At 40.2% G+C, this 17,110-nt stretch overlaps 1 protein-coding gene across 20 annotated transcripts in view; it reads left to right on the forward strand.

Moving 5' to 3' along the window:
* The window catches only part of cac (calcium voltage-gated channel subunit cacophony), a 151,679-nt gene extending 136,145 nt beyond the window's left edge, over nucleotides 1-15,534 (forward strand). For 12 of the 20 annotated variants that reach the window (XM_089861924.1, XM_089861921.1, XM_089861931.1 and 9 more), the window contains 11 exons: nucleotides 1,970-2,120; nucleotides 2,198-2,325; nucleotides 2,385-2,481; nucleotides 2,537-2,642; nucleotides 3,218-3,322; nucleotides 3,537-3,646; nucleotides 4,284-4,319; nucleotides 6,314-6,459; nucleotides 7,704-7,833; nucleotides 10,256-10,556; nucleotides 10,732-15,534. In XM_089861924.1, the coding sequence (XP_089718050.1) occupies nucleotides 1,970-2,120; nucleotides 2,198-2,325; nucleotides 2,385-2,481; nucleotides 2,537-2,642; nucleotides 3,218-3,322; nucleotides 3,537-3,646; nucleotides 4,284-4,319; nucleotides 6,314-6,459; nucleotides 7,704-7,833; nucleotides 10,256-10,556; nucleotides 10,732-11,696 (2,275 nt within the window). In that variant the 3' untranslated portion in view covers nucleotides 11,697-15,534. Of the gene's footprint in view, nucleotides 1-1,024; nucleotides 1,117-1,969; nucleotides 2,121-2,197; nucleotides 2,326-2,384; nucleotides 2,482-2,536; nucleotides 2,643-3,217; nucleotides 3,323-3,536; nucleotides 3,647-4,283; nucleotides 4,320-6,313; nucleotides 6,460-7,703; nucleotides 9,754-10,255; nucleotides 10,557-10,731 lie in introns of those variants that run through there. The other 8 variants (XM_089861926.1, XM_089861925.1, XM_089861939.1 and 5 more) reach the window with 7 other exon arrangements.
* The last annotated feature ends 1,576 nt before the right edge of the window (nucleotides 15,535-17,110 follow it).

The following is a 17,110-nucleotide window of genomic DNA, read 5'->3' on the forward strand; positions in this document are numbered from 1 at the left end:
AATCGTGGAAGGAGGTTCTAGTTTTTAGTTCGCTTTGTAGACGAGTCCTTAGAATCATCCGTGTCATTAGTTTTATCAGAAGTAAGATAAGGGACTAGAAGTACTGAGCTAACCCCAAAGTCTTCACTCGGCGAAAGTGAATATTTTTTTAAGACACTAATGGTTGGCCCTCTGGTAGCGGTTTCTGAATTTTCCCTCCAAAACGGGAGACGCTCGCGGCGGTAGACGGGGGCCGAACTAGATTCAAGCACCCGCTTCGTCCGTGTTCCGCGGCTTTAGGTTGAGGGGAACGGGGGTAGGAAATTTTGTTGGAACTCGACCAACCTTGTTTTCTCTCTAGTGTAGGCGCGATGGAAGCGGTGGCGAATAAAATCTTCAAATTTGTTCTCTAGTGCCAGGATCTACTACCAATGCTAGAGCTCATTACTTCTAGTCCCTTAACTTACTTCTGGTTTTATCTATATTTAATGAAACCCCCAACGTCCGTAAATTTCAAAAATGGGCGCCGATATTTGCGAGGAATGGATTACGGTAGGTCTGAGCGCAGCCTTCGTACGAGCTGCGAAGAAATAGCAGTCTAGGATGGCGATTATTAGGCCCGAGTCCCCGAAGAAACTCTTAATTAACGTATTTCACGCTGAAATCAGTCACTGTCCTTATTACAAGTAGGCGCGAGCGAATTGGTGACTTGACCAGTTTCTTTCGCGTCATTTCTTCGTGTATGCCTTTCAGTCGTGTCTATCTATAATTGTTTCAAATCAATGAAGTGACAGATAAACAACATCAGATGCCACCGAAGCTACGATTATAAAGATACCCCCCTAGAATCAGACCTTCATCGTTGACCACAGCTCGGTTGGGCGCGCGCCATACTTTTAGCCTTCCCTTCTTAGTCATTCGCTGATAGCCGAGTTAGTATAGCACTCCGCGTAAAGTTGTGGTGACGTAATGGCGCCGCGGTTCGAAACTTATTTTGAAGCGTGTCCCATTTGTTTTCCCTTTGTTTTTCTTTGGCGTGTCGTAGGTTTTTGGTAATATTGAGCTCGACCCTGACTCCTCCATAACGCGCCACAATAACTTCAGAACATTTTTTCAAGGATTGATGCTTCTCTTCAGGCAAGTTAATTAACTAAAGAAGGCCGCGACCTTATTAAGAGAGTAACGTTCGGATTAAATGATATTTGGGGAAGAAAAGCTCGTTTTCAATACGATACGCTTTATTTTTTGTGACGCGCTGTTGTTCTTCGTTAAAAGAATTTTGTAAAACGTTTTTTGGAGAAATTTTGCACGTCGTTGCTGATAGCTTTCAATTACTACAACTTTTCACCAATATTTTATTTTATTTAATCACGTTAATTATGGTTATTATAAGAAACACGTCGCTATTACGCCACTTAACCACGTAGTTACGCGATACCCGCAACGAACAATTTGGAATAATCAACCCTCTTCCCGTCTTCCCTTCTTTTTCGTATTTCTAAGTATGGCTTTGTAAAAATTCATTGTTCATTCACGCGAATGTACACGTACAGTTAAAATTACCTCCCTGATACGTAAATATTACGTATATCGCTGTCACCTCTGAATAAACCAATCACGCACGAGTATATTGATGAAAGGATAAGCTTAATTTTCGCGAACCTGAATCACTCGTAAATTTAAAATTCCGTACGCATGGCTTTCTTTGTTAAAAATGGTCCGTGTGCTAGCTTTAAAAAGCAGTGTATTAAAAATGTATCAATCAGTGTGTGTGTTTAAGAAGTAAAGGCTGTTCCGTCTTAATTTGTTCGTGGCACCGTCGTTCTGACCCAATTGTACTGTACGGGTTTATTAAGGACTCCCATTCCATTAGATGGTTTTTCTGGAGCAGGTTTAAAGTTTCAAAATTTCCCTCCAGATAAACTTAGCCGTTTAAATTTGAATTGAATTAAGTTTTGGCGTGTTTTGTCACGGCGGCCACGCGTTACAGATGCGCCACGGGGGAAGCGTGGCAAAGTATCATGTTAGCGTGCGTCCGAGGTAAACCCTGTGATCCCAGGTCCAAAAAGACTGAAGACCTTTGCGGAAGCAACCTGGCCTACACCTACTTCGTCAGCTTCATCTTTTTCTGCTCTTTTCTGGTACGATTGAAGCGCCCCCCCCCTACATACATCTCGCCCCCTTTAAGAGATGTAATCTTAATTAATTACCTTCTTAGATGTTGAATTTATTCGTCGCTGTCATTATGGACAATTTTGACTACTTGACGAGGGATTCCTCCATTTTGGGAGCTCATCATTTAGACGAATTCATTAGGGTGTGGGCGGAATATGACCCGAACGCGACGTAAGATCCAAACCCAAATATTAGCCAAGGAAGAAATATGAATTATTATTTTTAATTAGGGGTTACATTCATTACACCGAAATGTACGACATGCTTCGAAACATGGATCCGCCCCTCGGATTCGGCAACAAGTGTCCTTACAGATTGGCTTACAAAGTAAGAAATCGTCGTCATCGGGCTAAACCAAGTCCTAAAATGTTTTTCAACGCAGAAACTAATCCGAATGAATATGCCACTGAACGATGAAGGAAAAGTTAACTTCACGACGACGCTCTTCGCGCTCATCAGGGAAAACCTCAGTATTAAAATGAGGCCAGGTACGCACGCCCCGCTCATTTTAGACCACTGGCCCCTCCCCCTTGACCACTAGGCCTAATCGGTCGCCGCTCATTTTAGACCACTAGCCCCTCCCCCTTGACCACTAGGCCTAATCGGTCGCCGCTCATTTTAGACCTCTAGCCCCTCCCCCTTGACCACTAGGAATAATCGGCCGCCGCTCATTTTAGACCACTAGCCCCTTCCCCTTGACCACTAGGCCTAATCGGTCGCCGCTCATTTTAGACCTCTAGTCCCGCCCCCTTTGACCTCTAGTCCCGCCCCCTTTGACCTCTAGTCCCGCCCCTATGACCTCTAGTCCCGCCCCCTTTGACCACTATCCCCTCCCCCTTGACCACTAGGCCTAATCGGTCGCCGCTCATTTTTAGACCTCTAGCCCCGCCCCTTTGACCTCTAGCCCCTCCCCTTTGACCTCTAGCCCCTCCCCTTTACCACTAGGCCTATCCGCCGCCGCTCATTTTAGACCTCTAGCCCCACCCCCGCCCCCTCCTCCGCCTACCCCTTGACCACTACTACCACTAATCCGCCGCCGCTCTTTTTAATAATTCAACTTTAGCGGACGAGATGGACTCGGCCGATAAAGAGCTGAGGGAAACGATTCAAAAATTATGGCCGCTGCAAGCCAAGAAAATCTTGAATAAGCTTATTCCAGCTGATGAAGGTCGGGACCTCCTTTCAATATTTTAAAGGGAGGGTGAAATGGAAAATCGAGAAACGCTTTTCTATCGATTCTTCTACTTGTACCTTGGAGCGATCGCGTAACCATTCGGAGACTCGTATAATTTGTAGAAGAATCGAATTGGTTTTCCTCTTCACCCTCCCTTTAAAAGAAAATGTAAGTAATGTTTTTAACTTTGTATCGATGCCGGTAACAGAGCTTCGCGAAGGTAAAATAACTGTTGGTAAAATATATGGCGGGCTACTCATCTTCGAGAATTGGAAGACAACGAGGTTCGGCCAATTACCCGGGCCCGATAGCTTGGCGGTAAGTCTACACATTCAATATATATATATATATATACCGTTTTAACGGCGTCTCGCGTATATTTTCGAGTTAGGCTTATAATATTAATAATAATAAAAATAATAATAATAATAATAATAATAATAATAAAAATAATAATAAAAAAAATAATAAAAAAACAAAAAAAATAAAAAAAATAATAAAAAAAAATAATAAAAAAACAAAAAAAATAAAAAAAATAATAAAAAAAATTAATAAAAAAAATAAAAAAAATAATAAAAAAAAATAAAAATAAAAAAAAATAAAAAAAATAAAAAAAAAATAAAAAAATTAAAATAATAATAATAAAACAAAATAAAATAATAATAATAATAATAATAAAAATATTAATATTAATAATAATAATAACAATAAGGAGCCTTCCCTTTTTCGAATTAAATTTATTCTAATTAGAAGATTTTAGTCGAGTAGTAGCTCTTAGGTGTTGCGGAAATTTTCTATACATAGTTAGCCAATTACACCCGTAGATTAACGAATCAATCGATCGATTAATGATAGATGATATGACGATTTTACTCTATCTATACTGCCTGACTATAATAATGAGGTCGTCAATAGTTTGGTCACAATGTGGTGTTGTTTGTCTCTCTGTTTACAGGAAAAGAATCCCCCCTCTCCTCATGCTGAATCAGCGGTAGTAGATCTGAAAATATTATTATTCTTAACCTCGATTTTTTCTCTCTCTCTTTAAATATTCATTTCTCTATTTCTAACCCGAATCTAACAAAGACTCGCGCGAAGATCCAACCTATATATACCCTAATTTTTAAAAATGGTAATTTACCGGGTAAATTACCGAAACATTACCGGGTAAATTACCGAAAGATTCCCGGGTAAATTACCGAAAGATTACCCGGGTAAATTACCGAAAGATTCCCGGGTAAATTACCGAAAGATTACCCGGGTAAATTACCGAAAGATTACCCGGGTAAATTACCGAAAGATTACCCGGGTAAATTACCGAAAGATTACCGGGTAAATTACCGAAAGATTACCCGGGTAAATTACCGAAAGATTACCCGGGTAAATTACCGAAAGATTACCCGGGTAAATTACCGAAAGATTACCCGGGTAAATTACCGAAAGATTACCCGGGTAAATTACCGAAAGATTACCCGGGTAAATTACCGAAAGATTACCCGGGTAAATTACCGAAACATTACCCGGGTAAATTACCGAAAGATTACCGGGTAAATTACCGAAAGATTACCGGATAAATTACCGAAACATTACCGGATAAATTACCGAAAGATTACCGGGTAAATTACCGAAAGATTACCGGGTAAATTACCGAAAGATTACCGGGTAAATTACCGAAACATTACCCGGGTAAATTACCGAAACATTACCGGGTAAATTACCGAAACATTACCGGGTAAATTACCGAAACATTACCGGGTAAATTACCGAAACATTACCGGGTAAATTACCGAAACATTACCGGGTAAATTACCGAAAGATTACCGGGTAAATTACCGAAAGATTACCGGGTAAATTACCGAAAGATTACCGGGTAAATTACCGAAAGATTACCGGGTAAATTACCGAAAGATTACCGGGTAAATTACCGAAAGATTACCGGGTAAATTACCGAAACATTACCGGGTAAATTACCGATTTAAATTTTGGAATAAGAAAAATTACTGTAATTTATGGTATTTTATACTTTCACGGGCTTATTACAGCGGTAATTTACCATTTTAAAATTACGGTAAGATATAAATCGGTAATTTACGCGGTATTTGGTAAATTAACGGTAATTTACCGACTCACATCTCTATGCTTTTTCGCAATGACGTTTATTTCTCGCTGATTACAATTAAGAGCCCAATTAGCCAATGAATTAATTGAGGTTCCGTTAGTTTGGATCTTCGTAATTACGCAGTGTTCGAGCGTTGTCACGATAATGTATCTTGGCGCGAAGACTGCGTAAATTTCCGCATTTTTAAAATAGCCCTATCTATCTACACACCGCATGTTTCTGACTGAAACAAATTTAAGCCCTCTTTACACAACCAAATTTTTAAGCATGTTTTATTCTCAAATTTTCTCTCTCTTTTTTTTTACGATCTACTTTTACTTCGTCTAAGCATGATGACTCGAACCGAATTTTAAAATTTATCCTAAAAACGCTTCTTATTAAAAGTTCAAACTACAAGCGCAATTTTCTATAAACCTCTCTTAACAGCGCTCGGCGAAGTATCTTATACCAAATATTAATCCGCGATAGTAAAACCTACGTAACAACGCGGTAGTGTGCCTGCTGAAATCACCGAAACAAATCTTTTTTAGCTTTAGGTTCACCCCCCCCCCCGCCCCGCCCCCTTATCTCCGGAGTTGTCGCGCCTCGACGAAAAATAGTTCGTCTAGCGCGTATAACTCGGGAGTTTCAAACGCTTTCACGACTTGTTTCGAACCTTTATAGCACCCTATCTATACACGTACTAGTGTCACCCGAAGAAAAACTACGGCTAGTTGTCGGGAACTAGCGCCGCGGGCCATCGGTCGGCTACGGCTACGGGGTTGGCGGCGCGCGTAGTTTTCTCCGGGTTTAATATGTGTGTGTATGTGTTTGGCGTGGCCCCCCTGATATTTGTGGAGCGAATGAAATGTAATGTGTAAAAACAGCGACCGTCTCTGCTCCGTCGATTGATGGGAGTGATGCGTCATTCCAACTCGCGTTCCAGTCTGTCCCCGGACGACGACGAACCCGGAGACGACGAGGGCAAACTGCCTCGTTCGCGACGCGGATCCGCCCAACCTTCCCTCTTGAGGTAAATACGTATCTCTTTACCAAAAGTGGATGAGAGGAAAAGTATGAAAATGGTTTTTCCAAGAGCAACTCGCGAGTCATCAGAGTTTCGCCCTAGTTGACCCTTTTATTGGCGTAGCTATACTGGGCCCGTTCACTCCCTTAAAATAGATCTTGTCAGGGTGGGAAATAAGGATTTTTTATAAACTGGACATTGGGCCAGTGACCCCTCTGGCCTGGAATAAATAAACTGGTCCATGACCACTGACCAGGACGCGTCGTCTGATAAATTGAAGAAGTGGATAATTAAAATATATTAGCTAATGTCTGGACTCTGGAAACCCTTGAATTTTCTTAGTGGTCCTGTGGACCACTGACCCCCCCCCCCCTCCGATTTAATTTTTAAACTGGTCCAGGCAATTTTTAAACTGGTCATTTGCCCTGTGCCACCACCTTATTTCCCACGCTGCCTCTCATCCACATTTGATTTTACGTAGATTAGCGAGTAATTAGCTCGTATATCATTTAATTACGTTCAAACTTAAGGTTGAACCGTGGGGTCCGTCATTGCCAAAAAATCCCGTACGCTCGGGGAAAAATCCAAAAACAAATCCAAAATTCCAGTATTTGTATTTTGTATTTTTTGAAAAATCCGGAGATCTTTCAAAAGTTTCAAAATATATAAAATTATGTAAAAAATCCAAAAATCCACCGAAAATCCAGAAAAAAATCCAAAAATCCACCGAAAATCCAGAAAAAAATCCAAAAATACCGAAAATTTTTTAGAAATCCAAAAATACCGAAAATTTTTTAGAAATCCAAAATAACATGTTAAATCCGGGAGTGTGTTCGAATTTTTTTAGAAATCCAAAATTTTGTGAAAATCCACAAAAAAATCCAAAATTTTGTGAAAATCCACAAAAAAATCCAAAATTTATGAAAATCCACAAAAAAAATCCAAAATTTTGTGAAAATCCCCGAAAAAATACAAAATCCCGAAAAAAAATACAAAATCCCGAGAAAAAATACGAAATTCCATGAAAAAACTCAAAAATACAACGGTTTTTTTGAAAATCCTACTGGATTTTGGATTTTTATAAAAAATTGACAAATCCATATAAATAAAAAAAAATACGTAAAAATCCATAAAAATCCCGTACGTTTTTTTTTTCGAATGACGGACCCCTCGGGTTGAACAGTACTTAGCGACGTAGATTAGTTTTCAAGTTGAATTATCTTATTTGATACGACTCGGAAATTTTGCAGTGTCGAGAAAGAAGGTGAGAAAGGCGGCGGCGAAAAAAGACAACGAAGGTTCAGTTTCATGCGTCGAGGGAGTCACTGCAAAGGAAAGAAGTCGCCGACGCGGAGCGAACAAAATTTCCCCGCTTCACAGGTCTGAACACGCAAACTTGGGAATTGCGGTTTAGTATATCACACGCGCGCCTACAGTCGCTGTGTATAGTCGTCTCTTAGTGGTTCTCGCTTCTTCGATATTTAGTCACCTTTACACCAACCACACCCCCTTGATAACTAGTTTCAGCAAATGCCTTTAGAGAATAAGTTAGATGGCAAAAACAACTCGGCCCGAAACATTCGTTACACACCGCGACTGACGTTGTCCGGTACTTGGGATATCCCACGCACGTGCACGAATAAGACCAAGCATAGACCTACTAATTTAAATACGTTACAACGCGTCGAGGGAATTAACCTTACTTCGACGCGACACACTATATGTTAGTTCAATCATTAACATTATTAGGTTAAACATCTACATTCGTCAACTACGGCGGCCTTTAGAGTAGATAGTTGTAGAATTTAGCCAGTAGATAGATTAGAATTTTCTAAAAACTGTACTTGTTTTTCGTTTAAACCTATAAAACTGTACGTTTCTCTTTTTCTCTATATAATAAAATGAACCCGCACCTTTTAATCCAGGCCACGCCCCCCCCCTCCGCCATGTCGCGAACTCTCGTCTATCTATCCTGTCTCTCTCTCTCTCTCTCTGTCTGACTTTACACTATGGCACTAGCGCTTTTCTCGAGTCCGCTTGCTGTTGTCACGTAGTGCTACGCATCTTCCGTCTAGTCTTGAGCGCTCTTCGCTGTACCCAAACGGTTTCCGTAACGCTAGAGACACGAGTAAACACGCGTCATTGCCGCCGCCGCCGCCGCCTGTAAAAGGCGCTGAAGGCTTTCCCGATTAGGACACGACTTATATCGCCAAGCTTCCTCACGCTGTTAGCTTTCTTCGAAGATTTCCACCGCGTAAAGCGTGGTTTTCACTTCGCGACTTTCGCTAGCCAATCAGGAATAAGCTAGAGTCGTGACGTCATTTTTACCGATGCGTGTAATCGGGAAGAAGCGGTCCGCCATGTTTTTATTTATTTCGATCCTAATCGAGTCAGTTACTTGTACAAATCCCTGAGGTTTATCCGTTAAGCCTTGGTTGCAAATAACCGGAAGTTAGGCTTAGCTCGGGATTCATGGGGGTGAGTAACCCCGGGAAGAAACTCGTCTGTCGTCTGCTACATAAGCCACCAAAATTATGTACTGTAGCAGACGACAGACAAATTTATTCCCGTTACTCGCCCCCACCCATGAATCCCGATCTAAGCCTAACTTTCGGTGGCGAAAGGGAATAAGGTGGATTAGTGCAGTGTTCAGTTTATCCGTTAAGCCTTGGTTGCAAATAACCGGAAGTTAGGCTTAGCTCGGGATTCATGGGGGTGAGTAACCCCGGGAAGAAACTCGTCTGTCGTCTGCTACAAAGGCCAAAAATATGTACTGTAGCAGACGACAGACAAATTTATTCCCGTTACTCGCCACCACCCATGAATCCCGAGTTAAGCCTAACTTCCGGTGGCGAAAGGGAATAAGGTGGATTAGTGCAGTGTTCAGTTTATCCGTTAAGCCTTGGTTCCATTATTTGCATGAACTACGCTAGGTGAAAACGCTATAACGCTGGGCGACAACGTAAAAAGCAAATAGCTGCAAAGTAGTTTTTTTCGGTCAAGTGAAAACCACGCTTAATTCTTCAAAGATTTTCACCGCGTAAGGCTTAAGTAGCTTAATTAGCACACGGCGTAAATTCGAACAGCGGACGTGTCTTTGGTAAAACGAGGAAATTCACGTCGAGTGGTTTCGCGAAGACTAGAAAGTATCTCGTATTCTGATAGTACTTTTGCGCATCGTAGGGTATGGAAATGGTGGAAGTCGATGATAAATCCTTCGCGGCGCCCCAGGCCACGGAAAGCCTTCCTCTAATCAATGGTATTCAGTTGGAAGACGATGACTCCAACAACAGTTACGCCGTGAGTCCTTAAACATACAGTCACGGCGCGTAAAAAACAATAATTAAGACGCTTAAGGAATTAGTGGTAAAACGTTTGTCGTAGGAAAGTGAAGTCAGCAGGCACAGTTTAGCGAAAGCGATTAAAATAACGTTGCACTTTTAAACGGGAAGCTGAGTAAAAATGATCGCGATAGGGATGTGGCCAATACACTCCTCGGGTCAACTGGAAGGTCATTCCTTCAATTTTCTCTTCTCGTACGCTTATATCTTCTAAAATAGGATGATTAGTGACGTAGTTGCGATGCTCTTAAAATCTAATTGAAAGAAACGGATAGTTGTTTTAATGTAGCGAGTCTAGATTATGTCTCGTAGGAATGCTTTCATTTTCTATTTTCACCTTCTCTCTTATTGGCACTTATCGATAATATTTAACGAAGAGTCGTTTGTCGTAGCATCCCCTCCCTCCCTCGCTCGTGTATGGTCGCGTATTAATCCGTTCTTCTCGTAATGGACGGACTTAGGATCGTGTGGCTCATCTAAAGCCGGATATCGTCAACCAGGTCTACGGCGACAGGTCCAGGTCGAGGTCGCCGTCACCTTCGCGTATGAGACGGGAGTCCTTGACGCCTCCTCACCTCAGAGGGAGGTCGCCAACGCCAATTAGAAGGTCACCGTCCCCGAGGAGAATGATGCACGGGGTGCCCGTAGGTCCTCCGGGTCACTCCGTGGTACACGACGTGGGATTTTCCGATGCCGTTAGCGACGTCGTCGATTTAGTCAAGTACGAAACGAGTCGGAGAGGAAGGGCCAGAGGTCAGAACGGTATTTTCAATCTCGCTTACTAAATAATCGGCGTATTTTCGTCGTGCCGTATTTAAAGTGTCGCATTTTAGTAGCGTAATCTTGTTGTCACTCGATGGCGGGGTTTGTAGGGTGGAATTACTGGCGCGTTCAGCTTCGAGGTTTTTAGTAATTTATTTGCCGATGCTCCTTTCAGCCAAGATACGTGGTGACGATTACGACCGAGATCGTTCGCCGTGCCGGCGCATCCACGTGGGAGGAATGGGTCAACCGTGGCACCACAACACGGGCCACACTCCGTGCCACAGCCAAGGCAACAGCCCGGAGTATATCACCACGTGCCTTGACAGGCGATCCCGGAGTCCCAGTCCCGAGCCGAGAACGCCTCCTTGTCAACGCGGCGGCGGAGGCGGCGGCGAGTTCTACGGCACCACCGAGCTGGACTACCGTTCCCGCAGTCCGAGCCCTTCTTCGGCGCACAGCCTTCCGGTGCCCCAGCAGAGGAGGCGACCCCGCGGACGCAAACTTCCCCCGACCCCCAATAAGCCTTCCACGCTTCGCTTGAACGTTCGTTCCATGGAAGGGATCAACTTCCCCATCGTTTCCCATTCCCCCACTGTTCCCTTGATGGGCAAAGCCCCCCCACCGGGTAGCATCAATTTCCCCAAAGTCAACGCCTCGCCGACTCGCCTGCCAAAAATGACCAACCAGCCGGTTTGGCGCGACCGTTCGGCCAACATCGCGGGTGTCTCGCGCAACGCGGATCCCACCGCCGGCGCCGGAACGTTGAACCGAGGGAACCGAGCGCAGAGTAGCGTCAGTTTACCGGCGGCCCCCAGGAGAGCGCAGTACGACAATAGAGAGCAGTACTCCTCCGTCGTTGGTCCCGTTTACGCCGGCGACGATGGGCGAAACGCGGCCTACCAGAGACAAGAAGAGCCTCTTAGCTTCGAGGCGGCGGCCGCCATCGGGCGAGGCTCGCGCCAACTGCCTTCCCCCTTGCCCAACGGCTACAAGCCGGGACAGCGCGAACGCGAACGCTTACGCGAAAGACGCGTGCCCGCAGCTGGGGACAGAAACCCCAATGTAGTGACGGCCAATCCCAGGACCGGTAGGGTGACGAGCGCTAGGAGTGATACCGACGAAGACGATTGGTGCTAGCCCACGTACGTTTTAGGCCCAACTCAAATGGTTTTTAAAATTAGCGCGCTAATCTAATCTAGCTAGCATCGGCTGCTGACTTCTTTCGAGGAAATTTTTCTACTACGTTGTTTTTCAATTTTTCCGACAACCGGACATCGATACAAAAAATGACCAAGATGGCATGGCGAAGGCGGCTACCCCCGCTTTTTCTCCCCGTCGAATCTTAGTCTACATACACGACGCATCTACGCACCGAAGAAAACAAATCACCGAAGAAAATTGGGTTTTAGTTCCTTTTTCGATTGAGAAATATCGCGCTCGATAGCGAATTAATAATATCGCTTCAATTATGCTATGTTCACACTTGCACGGGAACCGGTTGAAAACTCGTCTGCCCAACCAGTTCTGAAACACTCTTTAATGGTAGTTCGGAGTGATTTCAACTGCCTCGGTTCACACTCTTAGACGATTCTGTTAGTCTGTCTGCTTATCATTTCGTTGGTGTTGTCTGCTAAGGCCGGAGAAAATACACTTAATACCAGTCTCATCCCAGGTGAAATATCCCTGAAAACTACAAACTAGCTCGGTTCACACTCTTAGACGATTCTGTTAGTCTGTCTGCTTATCATTTCGTTGGTGTTGTCTGCTAAGGCCGGAGAAAATACACTTAATACTAGTCTCATCCCAGGTGAAATATCCCTGAAAACTACAAACTAGCTTCCAACAGGGCCGCTTTAAGTTGGTTCGCGAAGCAACTTTTGAGTCGCTTCGAACCGGTTTCCCATATAAGTGTGAACGTGGCTTAATTCGTGTCGTTTTTACTCTCTCCCCTAATTATCTCTTTATTTGACTAACGCCTTTCAAACCTCTTAAGCTTGAAGAGTTTATCAAACACGATAAGTATCCGCGTATTAACAAAAATCGTATTATTATTAAATTAAATTAAACTTAATCCCAGTTCATAATTATATATATATATAATTACATATATATATATATACAGGTTATTGTGAGACGAACAGTTTTATAAAGAAAACCAAAAGCAAAAGCAAAAAAAGAGAAAAACCTTTTTCTTCGTCATAAATATATTTGCAGTCCGTTTTTGTCTTTCAATGACCATTTGCTGTGATAGTAAGCCTGTTTCTTCACAGAATGAAAGTATATATATACGTTTAAAAGTGCCACCTGATGGGACATACATTTTCCAAGCTTTTAAAACAATATCTAGCTTAGGTTTAAATATAAATTGATAAAAACGAAAAAAGATTTAAAATATATATAAAAGATTCCAAATTAAATTAAATTAAATAAAACACCGCGTTTTCAAGTTTTAAGCGCGGACGCGGTTTTTTTGTCGAAACATACATGGGGGCCAAAGCTAATTCGTCGTGTGCTCCACCAATTTTTAAATGTCCCGCTGAATTATATATATATAAAAAACAAAAAAAAAATATTTCAAATTACTTATTAAACATTAAAAAACAAAAATTAAAAAAACCGCCGTAGTTAAGATTTAACATTTAAAAAAAAACTTCACTCTTTAAAATAAAAATACAAAAACCGCGTTGAAGCAAACAAAAAAATCATCTTGAAAACTTCTAATCACCACAAACGTCAAAAAAAAAAAACAAAAAAAACAAAAATCATTCTTTATTCACGTCAAAAAAATAAAAAATATTTCTGAGCAAAAACAAATAGTGAAAAAAAACAAATAATACAAATTTCGAAACCATTATTAAAATTAATTAACCACCCACGCAAGCTGTTATTTGATATTTAAAAAACAAATTATGAAAAAACAAGAGAGCCAGTTGTCTTCTATCAAAAAAACAAAAAAAAAACAAAATCCTTCTAAAACACTCCCTGTTGAATTATAAAATTATAATGAATTAATAAATAATTAATTTCCGCTTAATTATTATATTATTAAGACAGTGCCTCTATTAAAAACGAGATATATATTAAAATACAGATTTCAAATTTAAAAAAATTAATAACCAAAAAAAAAATAGAATAAAATTGTTATTGGAAACTCGGATTTTCCAAAGAAAAATAAATCGAAAATAAATTGACAGATTTTTCATTCCAATCATAAATTTTAGCTTTCGGTGTAGCCTTTTTTTGCTATATACGAATTGTTCACGTTTTACGTTTTACGTTCGTAATATATCGAATTATCTAACGAATAATTATTAAGTTTTTAATTTTTAATCATTTTTAATACGAATCAAATAATAAGCGAAAAAAAAAAAAATAATTAAATTTCCAAAAAAATTATCAAATTTAATTTACGTAAGTTTAAAAACAAAAAAACAAAAAACAAAGTACGTACATATATAGACAAAAAAACAACACGTAAAAAGGAAGAAAAATAATAATTAAAAAAATACAAAATCAAGAAAAATAAATTAAATATATATATAAATAAATAAATAAATAAAGTAAATATTTAAAAATCGGGAACGTTACTGTAGATAAATCGCGAGTTTATTCAATCCACCCTGGAATATTCGACTTAAGGTAGCGAACCTCTCGCTTCCACGAAAGGCGCGACTCGCGTATTATTAAATATATTAGAAAATAACGCCACTGCCGATGACGCGAAAGCGCGTAGATAGGGGGAGGAGACGCGGCCTCCCCCTTTTAGCGTCCGCCCAAAATGGATGGAGCGACTTGACGAAGAGGTAACGCTACCATTCGTGGCTGTATGGAATAAATTCACGGTGGCGTAAAAACAACTAATAATAATTAAAAAAAAAAAAAAAAAAATTAATTTTTTAATTTTTTATTTTAACCGACAATTTTTCCAGTTATATACTTAACAAGCACTATAGTTGTAGTTTTTCGATGGCCTTAAAACCCCTTATTCATGCCTATAACACTAAAAATAAATAAATAAAAAAAATAAACCAAAAAAAAAAAAAGAATTCAAAATTAAAATACAAAGAAATCGAGCGTAAAGATGTTTTCATCAGGTATTTCATTTCGAGTGCTTTTTAGTATAGCTTTTTCTTTCCAAAGTTTCTATATATTTTCTATGCAAAATATAAACAACAAACAACAACAACAACAAATTAAAAAAACCAAAAAACAACTTTATCACACTCGAGTGAGATCTTTATCAATTAGGTATTTAAAAATATATATATATAAAAAAAGTATATGATACAATCTCCCTAAAATTATATATATAATAATAAAAAAAAAAAAGGTTTTTAGGGAGTTTCAAGTTTTTCTACTGTCAGAGTGTTGTTTAAAATATTAAAAGAAAAAAAAAAAATAACGTTGAAACGAAAAAATGTTTCTTAAAGAATATTTAAAAATATTAAAACCATTAATTTTTTTTTTTTTTTTTTAAATAAATAAATTCGTCTATTTCAAGAATTTCTTCCCAAAAAAAAAAAAAAAAAAAAACCAAACCCATTTAAATAAGAGAGATTACGAAGAAAGTCCCCGGCGGCGGCAAATGATTGATATTGATATTGATATTGATATCTTTAGCTTAAACATTTTTTTTTTTTAAAAAAACCGAAATAATATTAAGGGGAATATATTGGGGCGTTTAAATTAATTAAAATCTGTCCTCGCGATAATAAACCTAAACCTAAAAGAATTCGTTAACTGGGTATAGTTTAGATATATATAATAAATGATATAAGGTTTTGGGGGACAAGGTTTTTTGTAAATAATGTACAGTTTAAACAAAAGAGATCTTTAATATTGTCCTATGGACATATATGATAAAAAACAAACAAAAGAACCACTGTTTAACGAAAATTCTTTTATGGCTTTGTTGCTTCTGTAAAATAATTGTTTTGTTTTAAATAAATGTAAGGAAATCTCTTTTAAAGAAAAACTTACGCTGATAATGTCCGCCGCAAAATATTAAACTAATTCCTTTCCTTTTTATCATTTTTTTAGAGCCGGCTCAACAACGCCGCGAAATTGATTCCACACTGGCGTATTGGAAAAGGTCAATTGGTCCATTATCGTGAGTAAGTACGTTACAGGGTTCATACAACTTTTGGAAAACAAATTTCCCTGAGATTTCCAGGTTTTCTCCCCATATATGGAGCCAATGTTAACGAAGGAGAGGGGGGGGGCAAATAGGACTATTACATAATCAAAGGACATCCCCGTATCTCTAATAGAACCAGAGTTATGAGCCCCCAAAGTAAAGTGTAATGTTCTTCCTATGGAGGGGGGTATGTTTATCAACATTTGGCTTAATCACTCGGACCCTGTTTGTCGTAGCCCTACGTTGTTAGTATGGTTAGATGGGGGGCAAATGGGACTATAACATACCCAAAGGACATCCGGGTATCTCTAGTAGAACCAGAGTTACGAGCCTCTAAAGTTTAGTGTAATGTTAATCCTATGGAGGGGGGTTTGTTTACGTTTTCCTTAATATCTCGGCCCCTGTTTGTCGTAGCCCTACGTTTTTAGTATGGTTGGATGGGGAACAAATTGGACTATAACATACTCAAAGAACACCCCCGTATCTCTAGTAGAACCAGAGTTATGAGCCTCGAAAATTGGGTGTAATGCTATTCCTATGGAGGGGGGGTTTGTTTACGTTTTGCTTAATATCTCGGCCCCTGTTTGTCGTAGCCCTACGTTCTTAGTATGGTTGGATGGGGGACGAATTGGACTATAACATACTCAAAGGGCATCCCCGTATCTCTAGTAGAACCAGAGTTATGAGCCTCGAAAGTATAGTGTGATGTTACTCCTATGTAGGGAAAGTTCACGAACATTTTGCTTAATTTCTCGGCCCCTGTTTGTCGTAGCCCTGTGTTCTTAGTATGGTTGGATGGGGGACGAATTGGACTATAACATACTCAAAGGGCATCCCCGTATCTCTAGTAGAACCAGAGTTAAAAGCCTCCAAAATGTGTTGTAATGCTATTCCTATGGAGGGGGGGTTTGTTTACGTTTTGCTTAATATCTCGGCCCCTGTTTGTCGTAGCCCTAAGGTTTTAGTTTGGTTGGATGGGGGACAAATTGGACTATAACATACTCAAAGGACATCCCCGTATCTCTAGTAGAACCAGGGTTATGAGCCTCGAAAGTATAGTGTGATGTTACTCCTATGTAGGGAAAGTTCACGAACATTTTGCTTAATTTCTCGGCCCCTGTTTGACACGGCAAATTTCCCTGAATTTTCCATGAGGTTATTGTCAACTATTTATTTCCCTGATTTTTCCAGGTTTTCCCTGTTTTCCAGGTTTGTATGAACCCTGCGTTACTTCCAATACTTGGAAATGCTAGAGACTTAATTACAGCTGGAGCTAATTCGAAAAGGACAAGCTCTCAGTAAGCGGTGACAAACTTATGGAACGTATTTCATCAACTTATGATAGAATGTATAGGCCTACTAACCAAATTTACTTTACAGGATGGATGCCTTGGAATATAACTTGTATAACCCA

Source organism: Phalangium opilio, unplaced genomic scaffold (assembly GCF_054372755.1).
Source record: "Phalangium opilio isolate 3A_F unplaced genomic scaffold, DU_Popi_V2 ptg000528l_1, whole genome shotgun sequence".
NCBI classification, from domain to species: domain Eukaryota; kingdom Metazoa; phylum Arthropoda; class Arachnida; order Opiliones; family Phalangiidae; genus Phalangium; species Phalangium opilio.